At 54.7% G+C, this 13,823-nt stretch overlaps 2 protein-coding genes across 2 annotated transcripts; both read left to right on the top strand.

The window, feature by feature from the left end:
- Positions 1–265: 265 nt before the first annotated feature.
- Positions 266–3,969, top strand: MED29 (mediator complex subunit 29). Its single transcript, XM_036408227.1, has 4 exons — positions 266–513; positions 1,010–1,068; positions 1,337–1,421; positions 3,655–3,969. The coding sequence occupies exons 1-4, from the start codon at positions 301–303 to the stop codon at positions 3,895–3,897; spliced, it is 600 nt and encodes a 199-aa protein (XP_036264120.1). The 5' UTR covers positions 266–300; the 3' UTR covers positions 3,898–3,969.
- A 6,114-nt stretch (positions 3,970–10,083) lies between these two features.
- Positions 10,084–12,562, top strand: ZFP36 (ZFP36 ring finger protein). Its single transcript, XM_036408225.2, has 2 exons — positions 10,084–10,237; positions 10,968–12,562. Exons 1-2 carry the CDS (start codon positions 10,214–10,216, stop codon positions 11,880–11,882), a joined length of 939 nt encoding a protein of 312 aa, XP_036264118.1. The 5' UTR covers positions 10,084–10,213; the 3' UTR covers positions 11,883–12,562.
- The last annotated feature ends 1,261 nt before the right edge of the window (positions 12,563–13,823 follow it).

Genomic DNA, 13,823 nt, shown 5'->3' with positions numbered 1-13,823 from the left:
GCCTCAGGCCGCGAAGGCTTCTGGGAAACAGAGTCCGGGTTGACCCCACGCCCGGATTGGCCAGCAGCTGGGGAGGGGGCGGAGCGAGAGAAGAGGCTTTTGTGGTTGGTGAGTGGGTATCTAGTCTGGGACGAAGGATTTGAGAACCAGGTGTTGGAGGCGCCTTCTCCCCTCCCATTGGCTGGATGGTTAGAGTGGCGCTAACTAGCGGGCCGGGCGGCGCTAACTAGCGGGCCGGGCCTGGAGCGGAAGACGCTAAACAGAGCTGAACACGCACTTCCGGCGCGCTAAGTGAGAAAGATGGCTGCGTCTCAGCCGCAGGGTCCAGCGGCTTCTGCCTCCGGTGTGTCGGGTCCAGGTTCGGCTGGTGGCCTGGGTACCCAGCAGCAACCGCAACCACCTTCCCAGCTGGTGGGGTCTGCCCAGGGCGGGCTCTTGCAGCAACAGCAGCAAGACTTCGATCCTGTGCAGCGGTATAAGATGCTCATCCCACAGCTGAAGGAGAGTCTGCAGGTGATCGGCCGAGAGAGCTGGACTCTAGCGGGGTCTGGTTCTCTGGCAGAGGGGCAGACGGCAGTGCTGCTGAGGCAGGCAGCGAGCAGAAGGAGAGCTGGGCAAGGGAAAAGGAGTGAGACTTGGTCTTCGTGGGAGCAATGCGAGTGTTGAGTCTGGGACTGGCCAGAACTCGAGTGGGAGGGAGTATAAAGGAGAAGCTGGGCTCTGGCCGTTAAGGCCTGGGGAAATGACAGCTTGTACAGAGAGATTCTGATTGTGATTGGTGGGTAGAGGGAGGACCCTAAAGTAAGTCGGGAGGCCACTGACGAGAACCCCAGATGAGAGCAGGCCGCTGGGGAAATATAGGTGTTTATTTCTATTGAACTGGAAACAGGAGTTACTCTGGAATTACAGGAGGAGAAGTGGCAAGTGGAGGGGAGGCCTGAGATGGATCTGAGAAAGTGTCCCCTTCTGTTTCTCCACCTCCCGCATCTTTTTTTTTTTTTTTAACTAGACTTTGATGAAAGTTGCAGCCCAGAACTTGATTCAGAACACTAACATAGACAATGGACAGTAAGTGTATTCCCGTTTCCCAGGATCAACACCTATGTCCACCCCATTCTTAGAAACTCATTCCCCAGGCCCCGCCCACTCTCCCTTCTTTCCTCCTATTTTCAAGCCCAGTTCCCTAGCTCTTTCTCCCTCTGCTACTACCGCCAATCCCTTAGTGCCTGCCTCCGGGAACCTTGCCTTTGCCTGACTTCCTGACGGATATTTGCGTAGACACTGATGTCCCAGAGACTGAAAATCATTCCTCCTTCTCCTCCTTTCCCGGCTATAGAAAAAGCAGTGACGGACCCATCCAGCGCTTTGACAAGTGTCTGGAGGAGTTCTACGCCCTCTGTGACCAGCTGGAGCTCTGCCTGGTAAGGGGCTTCCTAGACGGGGTGACCACAACCCTAACTCAATCCCTGGGTCTTCAGGAATTCTGTCAGCACAGCACACAGGGAGCACCTCCTTTGTGCCAAACCTGTGCTTCAGTTGATGTTAGGCGCCGGTGTTGCTCTGATCTTAGCCCCCACAGAACTTCCAGTTCAGTGAGGTGACACACGTCCCCAAATAAGGAGGGCTCAGAGTAGTAAGAGCTGTGATGGGAGAAGCCTAGGTTTCCGAGTTCAGGGCTTAGATGTGGGTGGGGACATGGAGGTCAGAATTAAAATCAGGGGAGCTCAGAGAAGGCATGTAACCCTGCGTGGGGTGGTTCCAGGAGGGAGTGGCTCAGGGAAGGCTGTTGGGAGAGAGCACATCAGAGGTGAGGCTGTAACAAAAATTGAAGAGGGGCAGGAATTGAGAAGAGGTCAAGTAGCAAAGAGCACAGCATCTGAAATCAGAGGACCTCCAAGCTCTACTCCTGAGCCATGGTTCCTCCCTAGGAAAATGGGTTTTCAGGAGAAACTCAGCAAGCTCATGCATATACTAGGCACATGGCAAGTGTTTCCTGTAGTATTGTATTGTCATCTTTGTTTTTGTAGTAGCATCGTAATCATTATTTTGAATTAGGTTTTAAAGTCAGTTTGAGAAGACTGATAGTGGTAGAAAGGTATTCCAGCCAGAAGGAACAGTTTCTGCTTTAGGAATGTCATGAAATACAGTCTGACTGAGGTGTGTTTAGCATTGGGGTTTGAATTTTTTAAGTGCTAGTGGCAAGATTAATTTGAGTGAAAACAAAGGAAGGGCTTAGGATAAAAGAGGCAAGATCATAGCAATGGGAGTAAACCTAGACTGGGATGCCTGGACTCAGAAAGGAAAGTTAAGAGGCAAGAGGTGACTCTTTAAAGCCCACTGCACCCCTAGTGGCAAGGCTCATGGGGACCCTTAGAGTTTAAGAGAAAAGAAAGCAAAATATGGCCCCAGCGGGGGCAGTCAGGGACGGTAGGAAGAGGTTAAGGGGGGAAAAGGAGGACCTATGCAATATTTAAATGTGTGTGTGTGTGTGTGTATATATATATATATATATATACATATATATATATATATATATATATATACACATACATATATATATATATATATATATATATATATATATACACACACATTTAAATATTGCATAGGTCCTTTCCTCAGGCTATATGGAAAGGAAGGGAGGTTGGTGAATTTTGAAAAACAGCTCTAAAGGTGCTGGGAAGCTATCCAGGGTTTCAAGCATGGAAGAGCATGGACCCATTGCTTTTTGTTGTTTTTTTAATCCTCATCCAAGGATTTTTTTTTTTTTCATTGATTTTGAGAGAGAGTACATGGGAGGGGGAGAGAGAGAGAAATTGATGTGAGAGGTGAGAGAGACACATCGATTGTTTGCCTCCCGCACACACCCGACCAGGGGTTGAGCCTGCAGCGGAGGCACTTGCCCTTGACCGGGAATCGAACTCGGGCATTCTATCCACTGAGCCAAACTGGCTAGGGCATTTTATTTTTGTTTTTATTTCTCTTTAGAGGAGGAGGAAGGGAGAGAGAGAGAAAAACACTGATCAGCTGCCTTCTGCATGCACCTTCCTGGGGATCGAGCCCACAACCTGGGCATGTGCCCCGACTGGGAATCAAATCGCAGCCTCTTAGAACATGACCCATTGCTTTTTAAAGAATATTCCTCTGGCTTCCAAATGAGGGATGGATTAAAGAGGCAAAGGGTGGAGGCTGGGGTTTCAGGGAGACAGCCATGTCGGGATTTAATGGAAAAGGCTCTGGCAAAGGGCAAGTGAGAGACTCAGTTTTGTGTACAGCCATGGAACTGAAGGGTGTGAGAGAGGAGCCTCCAGGATGCAGCCCAGGGCTCTGGTTGGAGTGGTTGGGACATTTTTAGACAGGCACCCAGAAGAGGAGCAGTTTGGGGTTGAGGAGAGAGCGTCAGAGCTCTGGAGGCTGGGACATACATGTACATCATCAGTGCAGAGGTAGGCACTGAGCAATGTGGGGATGAAAGAGCCCCAGGAGGCATAAGAATGAGAGGAGGAGACAGGCCATGCAAAGTGCTGCATTTAAGGCTTGGGTAGAGCAAGTACATAGGAGTTGAGAAGCCTGCATGCTCCCAGGCTGGTTCTTGGGCAGGGTTGGGAGGACCCAGAATGAGGCTGATGCTGCACCTTACCTGCCCGTCCACAGCGCTTGGCACATGAGTGCCTGTCACAGAGTTGCGACAGTGCCAAGCACTCTCCCACGCTGGTGCCCACAGCAACCAAGCCAGATGCAGTACAGCCTGACAGCCTACCCTATCCTCAGTACCTGGCAGTGATCAAAGCCCAGATTGCCTGTGCCAAGGACATTCACACCGCTCTGCTGGACTGTGCCAACAAGGTTACTGGGAAGACTTCTGCACCACCTACTGGCTCTGGGAGTGCCTTGTGAGCTGGCAGGGCTGGAAGTGGGCAAGTTGTGGGGGAGAGGGACAGGGAGGGAATGAAGAGTGGCCTCAAAGCAGCTTTGTCTCTGACTTTTCTTCCCGCCTGAGCTCTTGGGTGGCAGCCAGCAGGGGGCAGCAGAGGCCAGCAGGCAGTGCACGAGGAAGAGGGGGTGGGGAGCCACTCTGTGGGTGGCCTGCTCTCCCAAGGGAGTGTGGACTTTGGACTGTGCCTGTGGAAAACCCCTTCCTGGGATGCTTCCACTATCTGCCCTGTTTGTGAAATCCTAACTGGGCCCCTGTCCCTCTGTCCTTACTTGATTCCGTCCCAGTATGGGTGTGGTCTCCGTGCTCCTTTTTCTAGCTGTTCCCTTATATGTCTCTGCTGCATGTATCTACTGTCTCTCTCCTTCAACCTCTTTGTCCATGTGTCTGTCTCTCTGCCTCTGTGGTTCTGTGTCTTCCCATCTCTAACCATCTCTCTCTTCGTCCCCCTTTGCTGGCCTCTGCCCCCAACTCCTCACTGGAACTCTGAGTCTATGAAGGAGACCAGATTCGGGGAGCCAGAACCGCTGGGATACCAAAGGGGAGGAGCTTCCTTTCCAGGAGCTAAGAGCTAGGCCCAGGGATCCCCGGCACCTCCCATGTCAGCCCAACCCCCAGGATCCTTGGCCCAGGAAAGGGGAAGTAATGGGGTCCAAGCCCTGACCTCAGCATGCCTGGTTGGGGAGCAACTCAGGCCTCCACCCGTACCCGGGGCCTGCGTCAGCATCATTTAAACCGGGGTCGTTGTGCAATCTGTGGCGAAGCCCTGGCCCAGCTGGATGCCTGGGTCACCATATTTTTAGGCCCAAAGGAGAAGTGAAAAGGCCTCAGAAGGGGTGAATCATCTGTCCTGGGGAAGAACCCAGGTGCCTTGCCCCAGCCCCAGGTCTGGGAAGCAGGCCTTGGGGAGGGGGCTTCAAGGAGGAAGTGCCCTACCAGGCTCCTCACTTCTCTGAGAGCAAGATTTGGAGAGCTCAGCCGTGGCCTTCAGGCCTGGGCAAGTGCAGGGTGGAGCTGCCAGCCCAGGCCTCCTTGGAGGGTGTGAAAGGCTCCAGTGACTCAGCCTGGTTGGAGAACTGCCCCGCCCAACACCTCTGTGCCCTGATTCCCATGTTACTGCCCAGAGGCCTCTTGTTCGGGACCCCGCACCTGCAAGGAAAGCCCGGGAGCATGGAGACCCATGCTTTACCCGTGTGGGTGTCGGCAGGTGGGACAGGCCCTCGGAAAGGGCAGCAGATCCCTGGGTCACGAGCTGAAGCTGCTGTCCACAGGCCGAACTTCTTCCACAGGGAACCACATTTCTGCCCATTTATTTGACTGAATCAACTCCCCACATTTGACTCCCCAGATCACCTAGTTTCCTTAAAGTGAACTGATTATAAGCTTTAATCACATGTACAAAATTCACAGCATCATCCAGATTAGTGTTTGAAAAACGGAGCTGTAGCCTAGCCAAATTGACAAGTAAAACTGACCATCATAATCTAGTCTTTGTCAATTTGGCACCCATACACACCTAATTAACCATAGTCAATCTCTAATTAGACACCAGAACAAAGTCATCTTCCCACCTAACACAATGCAATTATCTGAGTACAACCAGAAATGCATTTTTTACCACAAAGAGCCCCTTGGCTCCCAGCCTGGGGTACATGATGTATATTAGTGGGAGATGGAGGTCACAGCACACACGTTCAGGAGACCTGTACAACTGTCCTGTGAGGTGGACTCAGCGCAAGAAACTAAGGAAATCACAAGGAATGAAAAATACAGTATTTATTGGGGGGGGGGGGGGAATCCATATGTAAGTGGACCTGCCCAATTCATGGGTCAGCAGTATATCAAATAGAAGTCCCAAGAAGAAAAATAAAGCAGAAAACGGGGGTCGAAGGTGGAGAGAGAATTTTGATGGGAGGGGGGTAGGAATAAATCTAACAAATGCAAGATTTGCATGTGAATTGCTACTTTATTGAGAAAGTTTGAGAGCTTAAGTTGGGTAGTGGTTGATAGGTATTCATTATCATGATCTGTAAATCGATGTTCCATGCATTTAAGTACCGTATTTTTCGGACCATAAGACGCTCCGGACCATAAGACGCAACAGTTTTTAGAGAAGGGAAATGAAGAGAAAAAGATTCTGAAACAAATAGTGTCCTAAAATATTTTATGTGCATTAAAACCCAACAGCAGAGTCATAAACACATGTAATCAACCCTGTAAAGTAAACAGCGGCATTTAGAACCATTTTAGAGCCGGGCAAGTAAAAAAACTTTTTTTTTTTAAAGTATATGTGTAGGCTATATTTGGACCATAAGACGCAGGGACTTTTTCCCCCCACTTCTGGGGGGGGGGAAAGTGCGTCTTATGGTCCGAAAAAATACGGTAGATAGCAAGATTTTTTATCTTTGACAGGATATGAAGGAGAGAGAATAAGTTATGAAAATCAGGGCATTGAGGGAAGCAGCATTCCAGGAAGAGGGAATGGAATGGCTAGGGCAAAAACCCTGAGGCAGGAATGTAGTAAGTGTGTTTATGGAATAATGAGGAGGCCTTGGCCGCAGTGAAGGAGCTGGAATAGAAGCCAAGACAGGTTATGGAGGACCTTGGTTTAGATCTTGATGATTATTCAACCCAGAAGGAGATCGTACAGCCTAGTACACAGCCACACACTTCAGGGAAGTAGGTGAATTGCACAGCCACAGCAAAACATCAGGGGACATAGGGGCTTTACTCACTCCAGCCAGTAACAATCATGGTGTACTCATGGTCTTAGCACAAGCCCACAAACAGACTAAAGGAACAATTCAACCATGAAAGTATATAAACAACCCTCTAACCACCACTTTATCTGCTATCTCTCACCCCATCACAGACTTTGCCCATGACAGGCTGACTCAGCCCTGCCCTCAGTCAACATTATCAAAAGCAGCCTTGGCTGGGGGGGAGGGCGGGGAGAGTTTCCCAGGTGGCAGTGTGTGCCTGTGTGCCTGGTTGGTTCGCAGAGGCCACCAGAATCAGCAAAATGGAGTGGGTGTGTGCTAGCTCCCTCCCCATCATCATGTTCGTTGTAGACGTCATGAACCAAAGTTCACCAGTTTCACTGCCTTGTGACTGGCCACAGAGGAACCAGATCCAGACAGTGGCCTCACATGTCCTCAGCAACATCCCCCAAATAAGGACACAGACACATAACATTCACTACACACAGAGCTGCAGGAGCCTTCACACAGCTACAACTGCCTATACACTCACAGATACTTGAAAATAAACATGTTAATCTCACAGGTACTTACACACTTGAAGTGTGTGCACGGATCTTCATTATACAAGAGGGCAGTCACACCCTCACTGGGCTCCCTCAAGGAGTTACACTTAGTCACTCCAGACCCCACAGTGGTTCAGAGCTAAACATAGGTGTGCAGAGGGTAAGTGTCACATTGTCATGAATGCCACCTCAAAGGCAGTGAGGGAGTTAGGGTTGAGTACATACTCAAGATGGTTAAAGTAACATGGTGGAGTCAATCACAGGTCCAGGCGGTTTCACACATTTACTCACAGGCATGTCAAATGGGATGGGAAGACACGGGCCTCACACCGTAAAGTGACCGCAGGCAGCCCAGGTCTCACAAACCCAGTCAAGCCAGGGTGCACACCTTCACAGCTGCAGCGCCCACGCTTCACACAGCGACACATACACACACACACACACACACACACACACACACACACACACACACACCGGTGGCCCCACGCATCTGCACAGCCCACCAGGCAGGCCGGGCGCACACCAGCCCCACACTCACGTGCCGAGTGCAGGGCCGCCCGCCCGCGCACTCCCCGCGGCTCTCACACCCCCGCGTTTCCCGTCCCCGCTTGTTTTTCTGGAAACTGCTCTCCACTCCCCTCCCCCAGGCCGGAAGTGCTCGCTGTATTTTTAGCCTCCCTGGTTTCCGCCCCTTTCCCCTCCGCCGCCTGCCTGAGACCTGCCCCCCGGTGCTCGCGGGGTACCCCGGCCATCCCCTTCCCCACCTCATTCCAGAGGGGATTCCCGGCCCCGGGCTGCGGGCTTTCCCGCTGGCTACGGGAGTGGGGCGGAGTCCGCCTGAACTTCCTCCTCGGCCTGGCCGAGCGGAGGGGGTGGGAGCCGAACTGCCAAGTCCGAGGAAAGGGGCTGGGGGCTCGGGCTCGGGCTCGCGGCTGACGCGGGACTGGCCCAGGGGCCGGCTTTCCTGGATCTGAGAATGGAGGTGCTGGGAGACCTGGCCCCCTAGGTCTGGGCCAGGAGGGGCGCGGCCTGGGCTTCGGCGTTTCGGGAGGAGGCCCGTCCCCGCCGGTGCAAAGCCCCGCTCGGCCGCAGCCCCTGGAGAGCCCCCTGTCCCTGGGGTCCGGCTGGCCGTTGACTCAGCACACGGAAGAGGGGAGGGGGCCTGACTCAGGGCTGGGAAGCGCTCCCAGTCTCCAGGGAATCGAAACTGGAATCCCGCCCCAGAACCGCCCCGGGAGCCACGCGGGCCCTGAGGACCCCAGGATGCCCCCCCTCCTGCTTCCCCGTCCCACTAGCCGCGGAGGGACTGGGGGCCTCGCCCGGAGGCGGGGGCCAGACACCTCCCCTTCCAGCCTTTTCCCGTTGTCCTCGAGCCTCTGTTTACAGGCGACAGAAGCCCTGGTTACAGAGAGGAACCGGCGTCACGGCTTCCAGGAAGCCCCCTTCCCCCGCCCCTTGCGAGTGAGTCACGGGAGGCTGAACCGTGCGGAGCCGCCCGCAGCGGCCCGACTCACGGGACCGGCCGGAAGGCCTGTCCGCCGCCCCAGCAGGCGCCGCACCAGGGATTCCCCTGGACTCTGTCCGCCAGGCCGGCCTGCGTGCCGGACCGGCCTCCCGCCTCACAGCCCGCAGCCACAGCCGGCAGCAGCGAACTTTGCACCATTGTACCTGCGCTCCGTGGCAATGATTTCCGCCCGTTTCCACTCAGGGCAGCCAGCTCACCAGACTGCCTAAGAAACGAGCTTTCTTCCCAGGTCATACAGCTCTCACTCAGGGCAACCCTTTGACAATAAAGGTTCCTGGCAAGTTTAGAATTCCCTCAGGGCACACCTCTCTCTAAGACCCATGAGACCGTCAGTTGGGGATGACCCATTGCCTCCATCTCAAAACAGCTTTTAATCAAGGTAAACCTCCACCATAATAAACGATCTTACCCTTTCCAATCGAGTTTTCCCAGAGAGCAAACTCTTAACATGATTTAATGCATGGTATTTGGCTGGTGCCATTCACTAAATAGAAGGAGAGTAACTTGACCTCTCTCTATTCCTGGGTTTCCTCGTGTGTAAATGAACACGATAACCCCCTCCTTGAGTTAACGAACTTAAAGCACTTTCACAGGACGGCACCTCGCCCAGAGAAAGCCATCCAGTCACAGCGCTCTGGGTTTGGGAAAGGAGACCCTTTCCGATCTTGCCAGAAACCAGACCCCCACCGGGCGCGAGTGAGGGTGGAAGGGCCAGGGTCGGGGATCTGGGCTGTTTGAGGGTGAAAACAAGGCAGGCGGGTGGGTCTCACAAGAGAATTCTCTGCCAGGCCTGGTCTCTTCTCTGTTTTGCTCCTGCAGATTTTTGTCTGTGGGTTGTTTCTCCCTTTTATTTCCTCCCTCTTATTTGACTTCCCTTCTAGCTTTTCGCTCTGACTGTCCCCGGACTGTCTCTTCGTGCCTTTTCTGCCTGTCTCCCCACCTCTCCTTTCCCTGTTTTTCCCCTCTCTTGGTATACCTCCCTGAGTGTGTGTGTGTTCCTCCCCCCTCTCGCCTCCCCCCCCCCCCCCTTGTGTCTTCTGTTTCTCCATTTCTTGGTCTCTGGCCCTCCGCGCCTCTCCCCTCCGGCGTCAGTCTCTCCCACGCGCCCGCCCACTGCCCCGGCCTCGCCCCTTGTCAATTTCCCCGAGATCCCGGCCCCCACGTCCGTCCCAGTTCCCTTCCCGGACCCTCAGTCTCCAATCTTGAGAACTGGCAACACCCCCATCCCACGCACTGCCCCCCGGGTCCCGGCCGCTGTTGGGCCCGGCTCCCGGGTCGGCTCCCGGGTCCCGGCCGGGGGCGGGGCGGAAGAGGACCGGCCGGCCGGCCGGGCGGCGCTGGGGGTGCGCGTCCGGGAAGCGCCCTCCTGGCCCCGCCCCGCCCGCCCCGCCCCGCTGTCTATAAAACCGCGCTCCGCCGCCCCGCCGCAGCTCGGCTCCAGCGCTCCCACTTCCCCCGGGTTCCCCGCAGACCTGCCTCCTGCGACGCCATGGATCTCAGCGCCCTCTACGAGGTGAGTCCCCGCCGACCGGCACCTCGGGGCCCCGTGCCCAGCTGACTCCCGTCTCAAACGAGGGCGCTCTGGCATCGCAAACCCTGGCCTGGGACCCCTGGCTCTGCTCAAACTGGACTCCTTAGCGCCGCCGGAGTCCCGCCTCCCCTCTCGGTGTGAGTCCCTGGAGGTGAAAAATGGAGCCTGCGACTTTCGGTCTCGTCCCAAACATGGGTAGGGTGTCCCTTGGAGATGGAAAGCTGGAGGAGTTTTCTCGAGCGACGAGTGTCTAGAGGCGGAAATGGCCCCACACCTGGCTTCCTAAGTAGTTTCTTAGGGTGCGGTTTTACGCAGAGCCGTTTTTGGGGGCTGGTATCTTGGGGTGAAAAAGACTGATGAGCTAGAGGACTCGGGGATTCCAAAACCGAAGAGAACAGACTCCTGGGTTACCTTTGCCGGCCCTGCCAGTTGTGAAACGAGGACACGAAGTGCAGAGACCCAGGGGCTCAAAATTGGTGACCAGTGGTGAGCCCCGAGCGAGGGAGCCGGATTCCCGGGTCCCTCGAGAGAGGCTTCTGTCCGAAAAAACTCAGAACTTCTAATTTGGGATCCCAAACCCCTGGGTTTCTGCGGGCGGGTGCGGCTCGGGCCAGCAACCCACAAACTGGCCTGGCAGGCTCCGAGGTGCCCGGCAGCTGGGGAGGGGCACCACTTGCGTTTTCAGTGTTATAACCGATCCTTGTTCCCACAGAGCCTCCTGTCGCTCAGCTCTGGCCCGCCATCCATCCAAGGAGATACTGAGTCCAGCCCGGGCTGGGCCTCTGGACTCTGGAGCCTCAGCTCATCAGACTCCAGTCCCGCCGGGATCGCTGCCCGCCCGCCGGGCCGTTCCACCAGCCTGGTAGAGGGTCGAAGCAGTGGGTGGGTGCCCCCACCCCCAGGCTTCGCACCCCTGGCTCCCCGCCCAGGCACTGAGCTGTCTCCCTCACCTGCTTCCAACCGATACAAGACTGAGCTGTGTCGAACCTTCTCGGAGAGTGGGCGCTGCCGCTACGGAGCTAAGTGCCAGTTTGCCCACGGCCTGGGCGAGTTGCGCCAAGCCAGTCGTCACCCCAAGTACAAGACAGAACTCTGCCACAAGTTCTACCTCCAGGGCCGCTGCCCCTACGGCTCACGCTGCCACTTCATCCACAGCGAAGACCTGGACTCCCCCGGCCACCCTCCTGTGCTGCGACAGAGCATCAGCTTCTCGGGCCTGCCCTCCGGCCGGAGATCCTCCCCACCACCAGCTGGCCTGGCAGGCCCTTCCCTGTCCTGCTCCTTCTCGCCCTCCAGCTCCCCGCCTCCACCCCCGGGCGACCTTCCCCTTTCCCCCTCTGCCTTCTCTGCTGCCCCCGGGACTCCTGTGGCCCTAAGGGATCCCACCCCAACCTGTTGTCCCTCCTGCCGAAGGGCCACCCCTAGCAGCCTTTGGGGACCTGTGGGTGGCCTGGTGCGGAGCCCTTCCGCACATTCTCTGGGATCTGATCCTGAGGATTATGCCAGCAGCGGCAGCAGCCTGGGAGGGTCTGACTCCCCTGTCTTCGAGGCTGGGGTTTTTGGGCCACCCCAACCGATAGCCCCTCGGAGACTCCCCATCTTCAATCGAATCTCAGTGTCCGAGTGACAAGGGCCTGCCCAGTACAGATCAGCTGGATCTCAAGAGGGGCCATTTCTCTGCTGTGGGCTCCACAGAAGCCCTGGGGCTGTGGGGAACTGGGGAACTCAATCAAGTAGCCTCACTGCCTTCCAAGTGCATTAACCTACTCCCCTGACCCTGTTCTGGGGCAGGTACCCAGTGGGCAAGCTCATGTTCCTGGTGTTGGAGGGAGTGTATTCTGGAGTCCTTTATTTTTTTTAAGATGTAGCAAATTTGAGGGTAGCAGTGAGCTCTCTCGTCCCCACCTCCCCTTCCCAATGCTGTGAATAATGGGCCCCTACTGCCCCCTCCCCATTTTTCCTAGACCTCTGAGGTTCTGGTGTGACTGGTGGTGATTGGAGCCTTCCCCTTGAGGGTCAATCCTGGTGCTCAAATGTCCCTCCAAAAGCAAGTAGCCAAAGTCATTGCCAACCCCCTCTCCCCAGCCATTGGGCTCTTTATTTATGACGACTTTATTTATTCTAATAGATTTTATAGTATTTATATATATTGGGTCGTCTGCTTCCCTTATATTTTTCTTCCTCTTTTTTTGTAATAGAAACAATGGAATAATTATTATAAGTATGCTATAATATATTAAGTAATATATATTGTTAAAGTTTATTTTTGTGTCTTTTGGAATTTTTAAATAAAAATCATCTGTGTGTGAAATCCAGTCCTGGCTCTTCTGCGGTCTAGAGGTGGTGAGGAATGGGGAGGATGGTGTGGCCCCGTTTCGAATGGGGAGAGTCCTCCCTAGTTCCTCCGCACCTTTGCTGAGCAGAACGCCCTCCGCTCTTACCTGGCAGGAAGTGATGTCACCGGGGCCAGCCGTCCACCTGAGAGGGCGGGGCCAGGTGAGGTCACCGACTGGAACCGGGAGAGCCAGTTCCCGGGGCGTGGAGGACGCGGCGCTGCCGTCGGCCCGGCTCTTTGACCGGCTCCCCGCAGGGCGGGCGGAGGGCCGCTTCCGTCCAGGCTGGCGGCCCAGGCTGGCGGGCCGAGGGTGGGGCCGCGCTGGGGAACGGAATGTGCCGGGGCGGGCGGGACGGGCGCGGGGGGGCTCTGACGTCTGGGGGTCCACCACCAAGCTTGCTGGGGACTCGGACTCTGGCGCCGTGTGGGAGGCAGCATTAACCTCAGGCCTCCAGAATCCCCTGTGGATGAAAAGGGGCCACATCTGAATCTGACAGCTCAGGGGAGGCCTGCAGGCAAACCTTACTAACTCAGACCTAAAGAAACTGCATGGGATGGTCCGAAATTAGGATAGGCCTACGCTCCCTCCACCGAGCCAAACTGGCTCGGGCCTCCTCTTTTTTTTTTTTTTTTTTTGAGATCTTTATTGTTTAAAGTATTATATATGTTTCCTTTTCCCACCTTTGACCTCTCCCGGCCGCTCCCACCTTCCTCCCCGCCTCTGATTTAATGTATAAGATGCAAACCTGCCGTTCTCCGGAGCGTTTTCTCAGTCGGTTGAGATTTTCCTTCCCAGCAGTTGTCTGTTTGGTTCAAATAAAGAATTCTTACAGGTTCAGTGAAATAAGCCAAACTGAGAGAGACAAATATCACATGACCTCACTTGTTTGTGGACTCCGAAGAACAAAGTGAAATGACCAACAAAATGAGACCCGGAGCAAGGAGGCAGGACCAGCCTGACACCTCCACTTGGGGTTGGGGGGAAAGATAAACAGAAGGATTTATATGCTCCTGTGTACAGCCCACGGGCGGCCACAGGGCGGGGAGGGCCTGGGGTGATACCTGTAAATACTATCAGTAACAAAAATACTTTTTAAAAACTCTTACAGGTTGGACGTTTCTTTTTTTTTCTTTTTTTTTAAATATACTTTATTGATTTTTTACAGAGAGGAAGGGAGAGAGATAGTCAGAAACGTCAATGAGAGAGAAACATCGACCAGGCGCCTGCTGTAC

Source organism: Pipistrellus kuhlii, unplaced genomic scaffold (genome assembly GCF_014108245.1).
Source record: "Pipistrellus kuhlii isolate mPipKuh1 unplaced genomic scaffold, mPipKuh1.p scaffold_m20_p_38, whole genome shotgun sequence".
Classification (NCBI taxonomy): domain Eukaryota; kingdom Metazoa; phylum Chordata; class Mammalia; order Chiroptera; family Vespertilionidae; genus Pipistrellus; species Pipistrellus kuhlii.
Note: the sequence above shows the minus strand (reverse complement) of the source record. Positions and strands in the feature narration are given on the sequence as shown.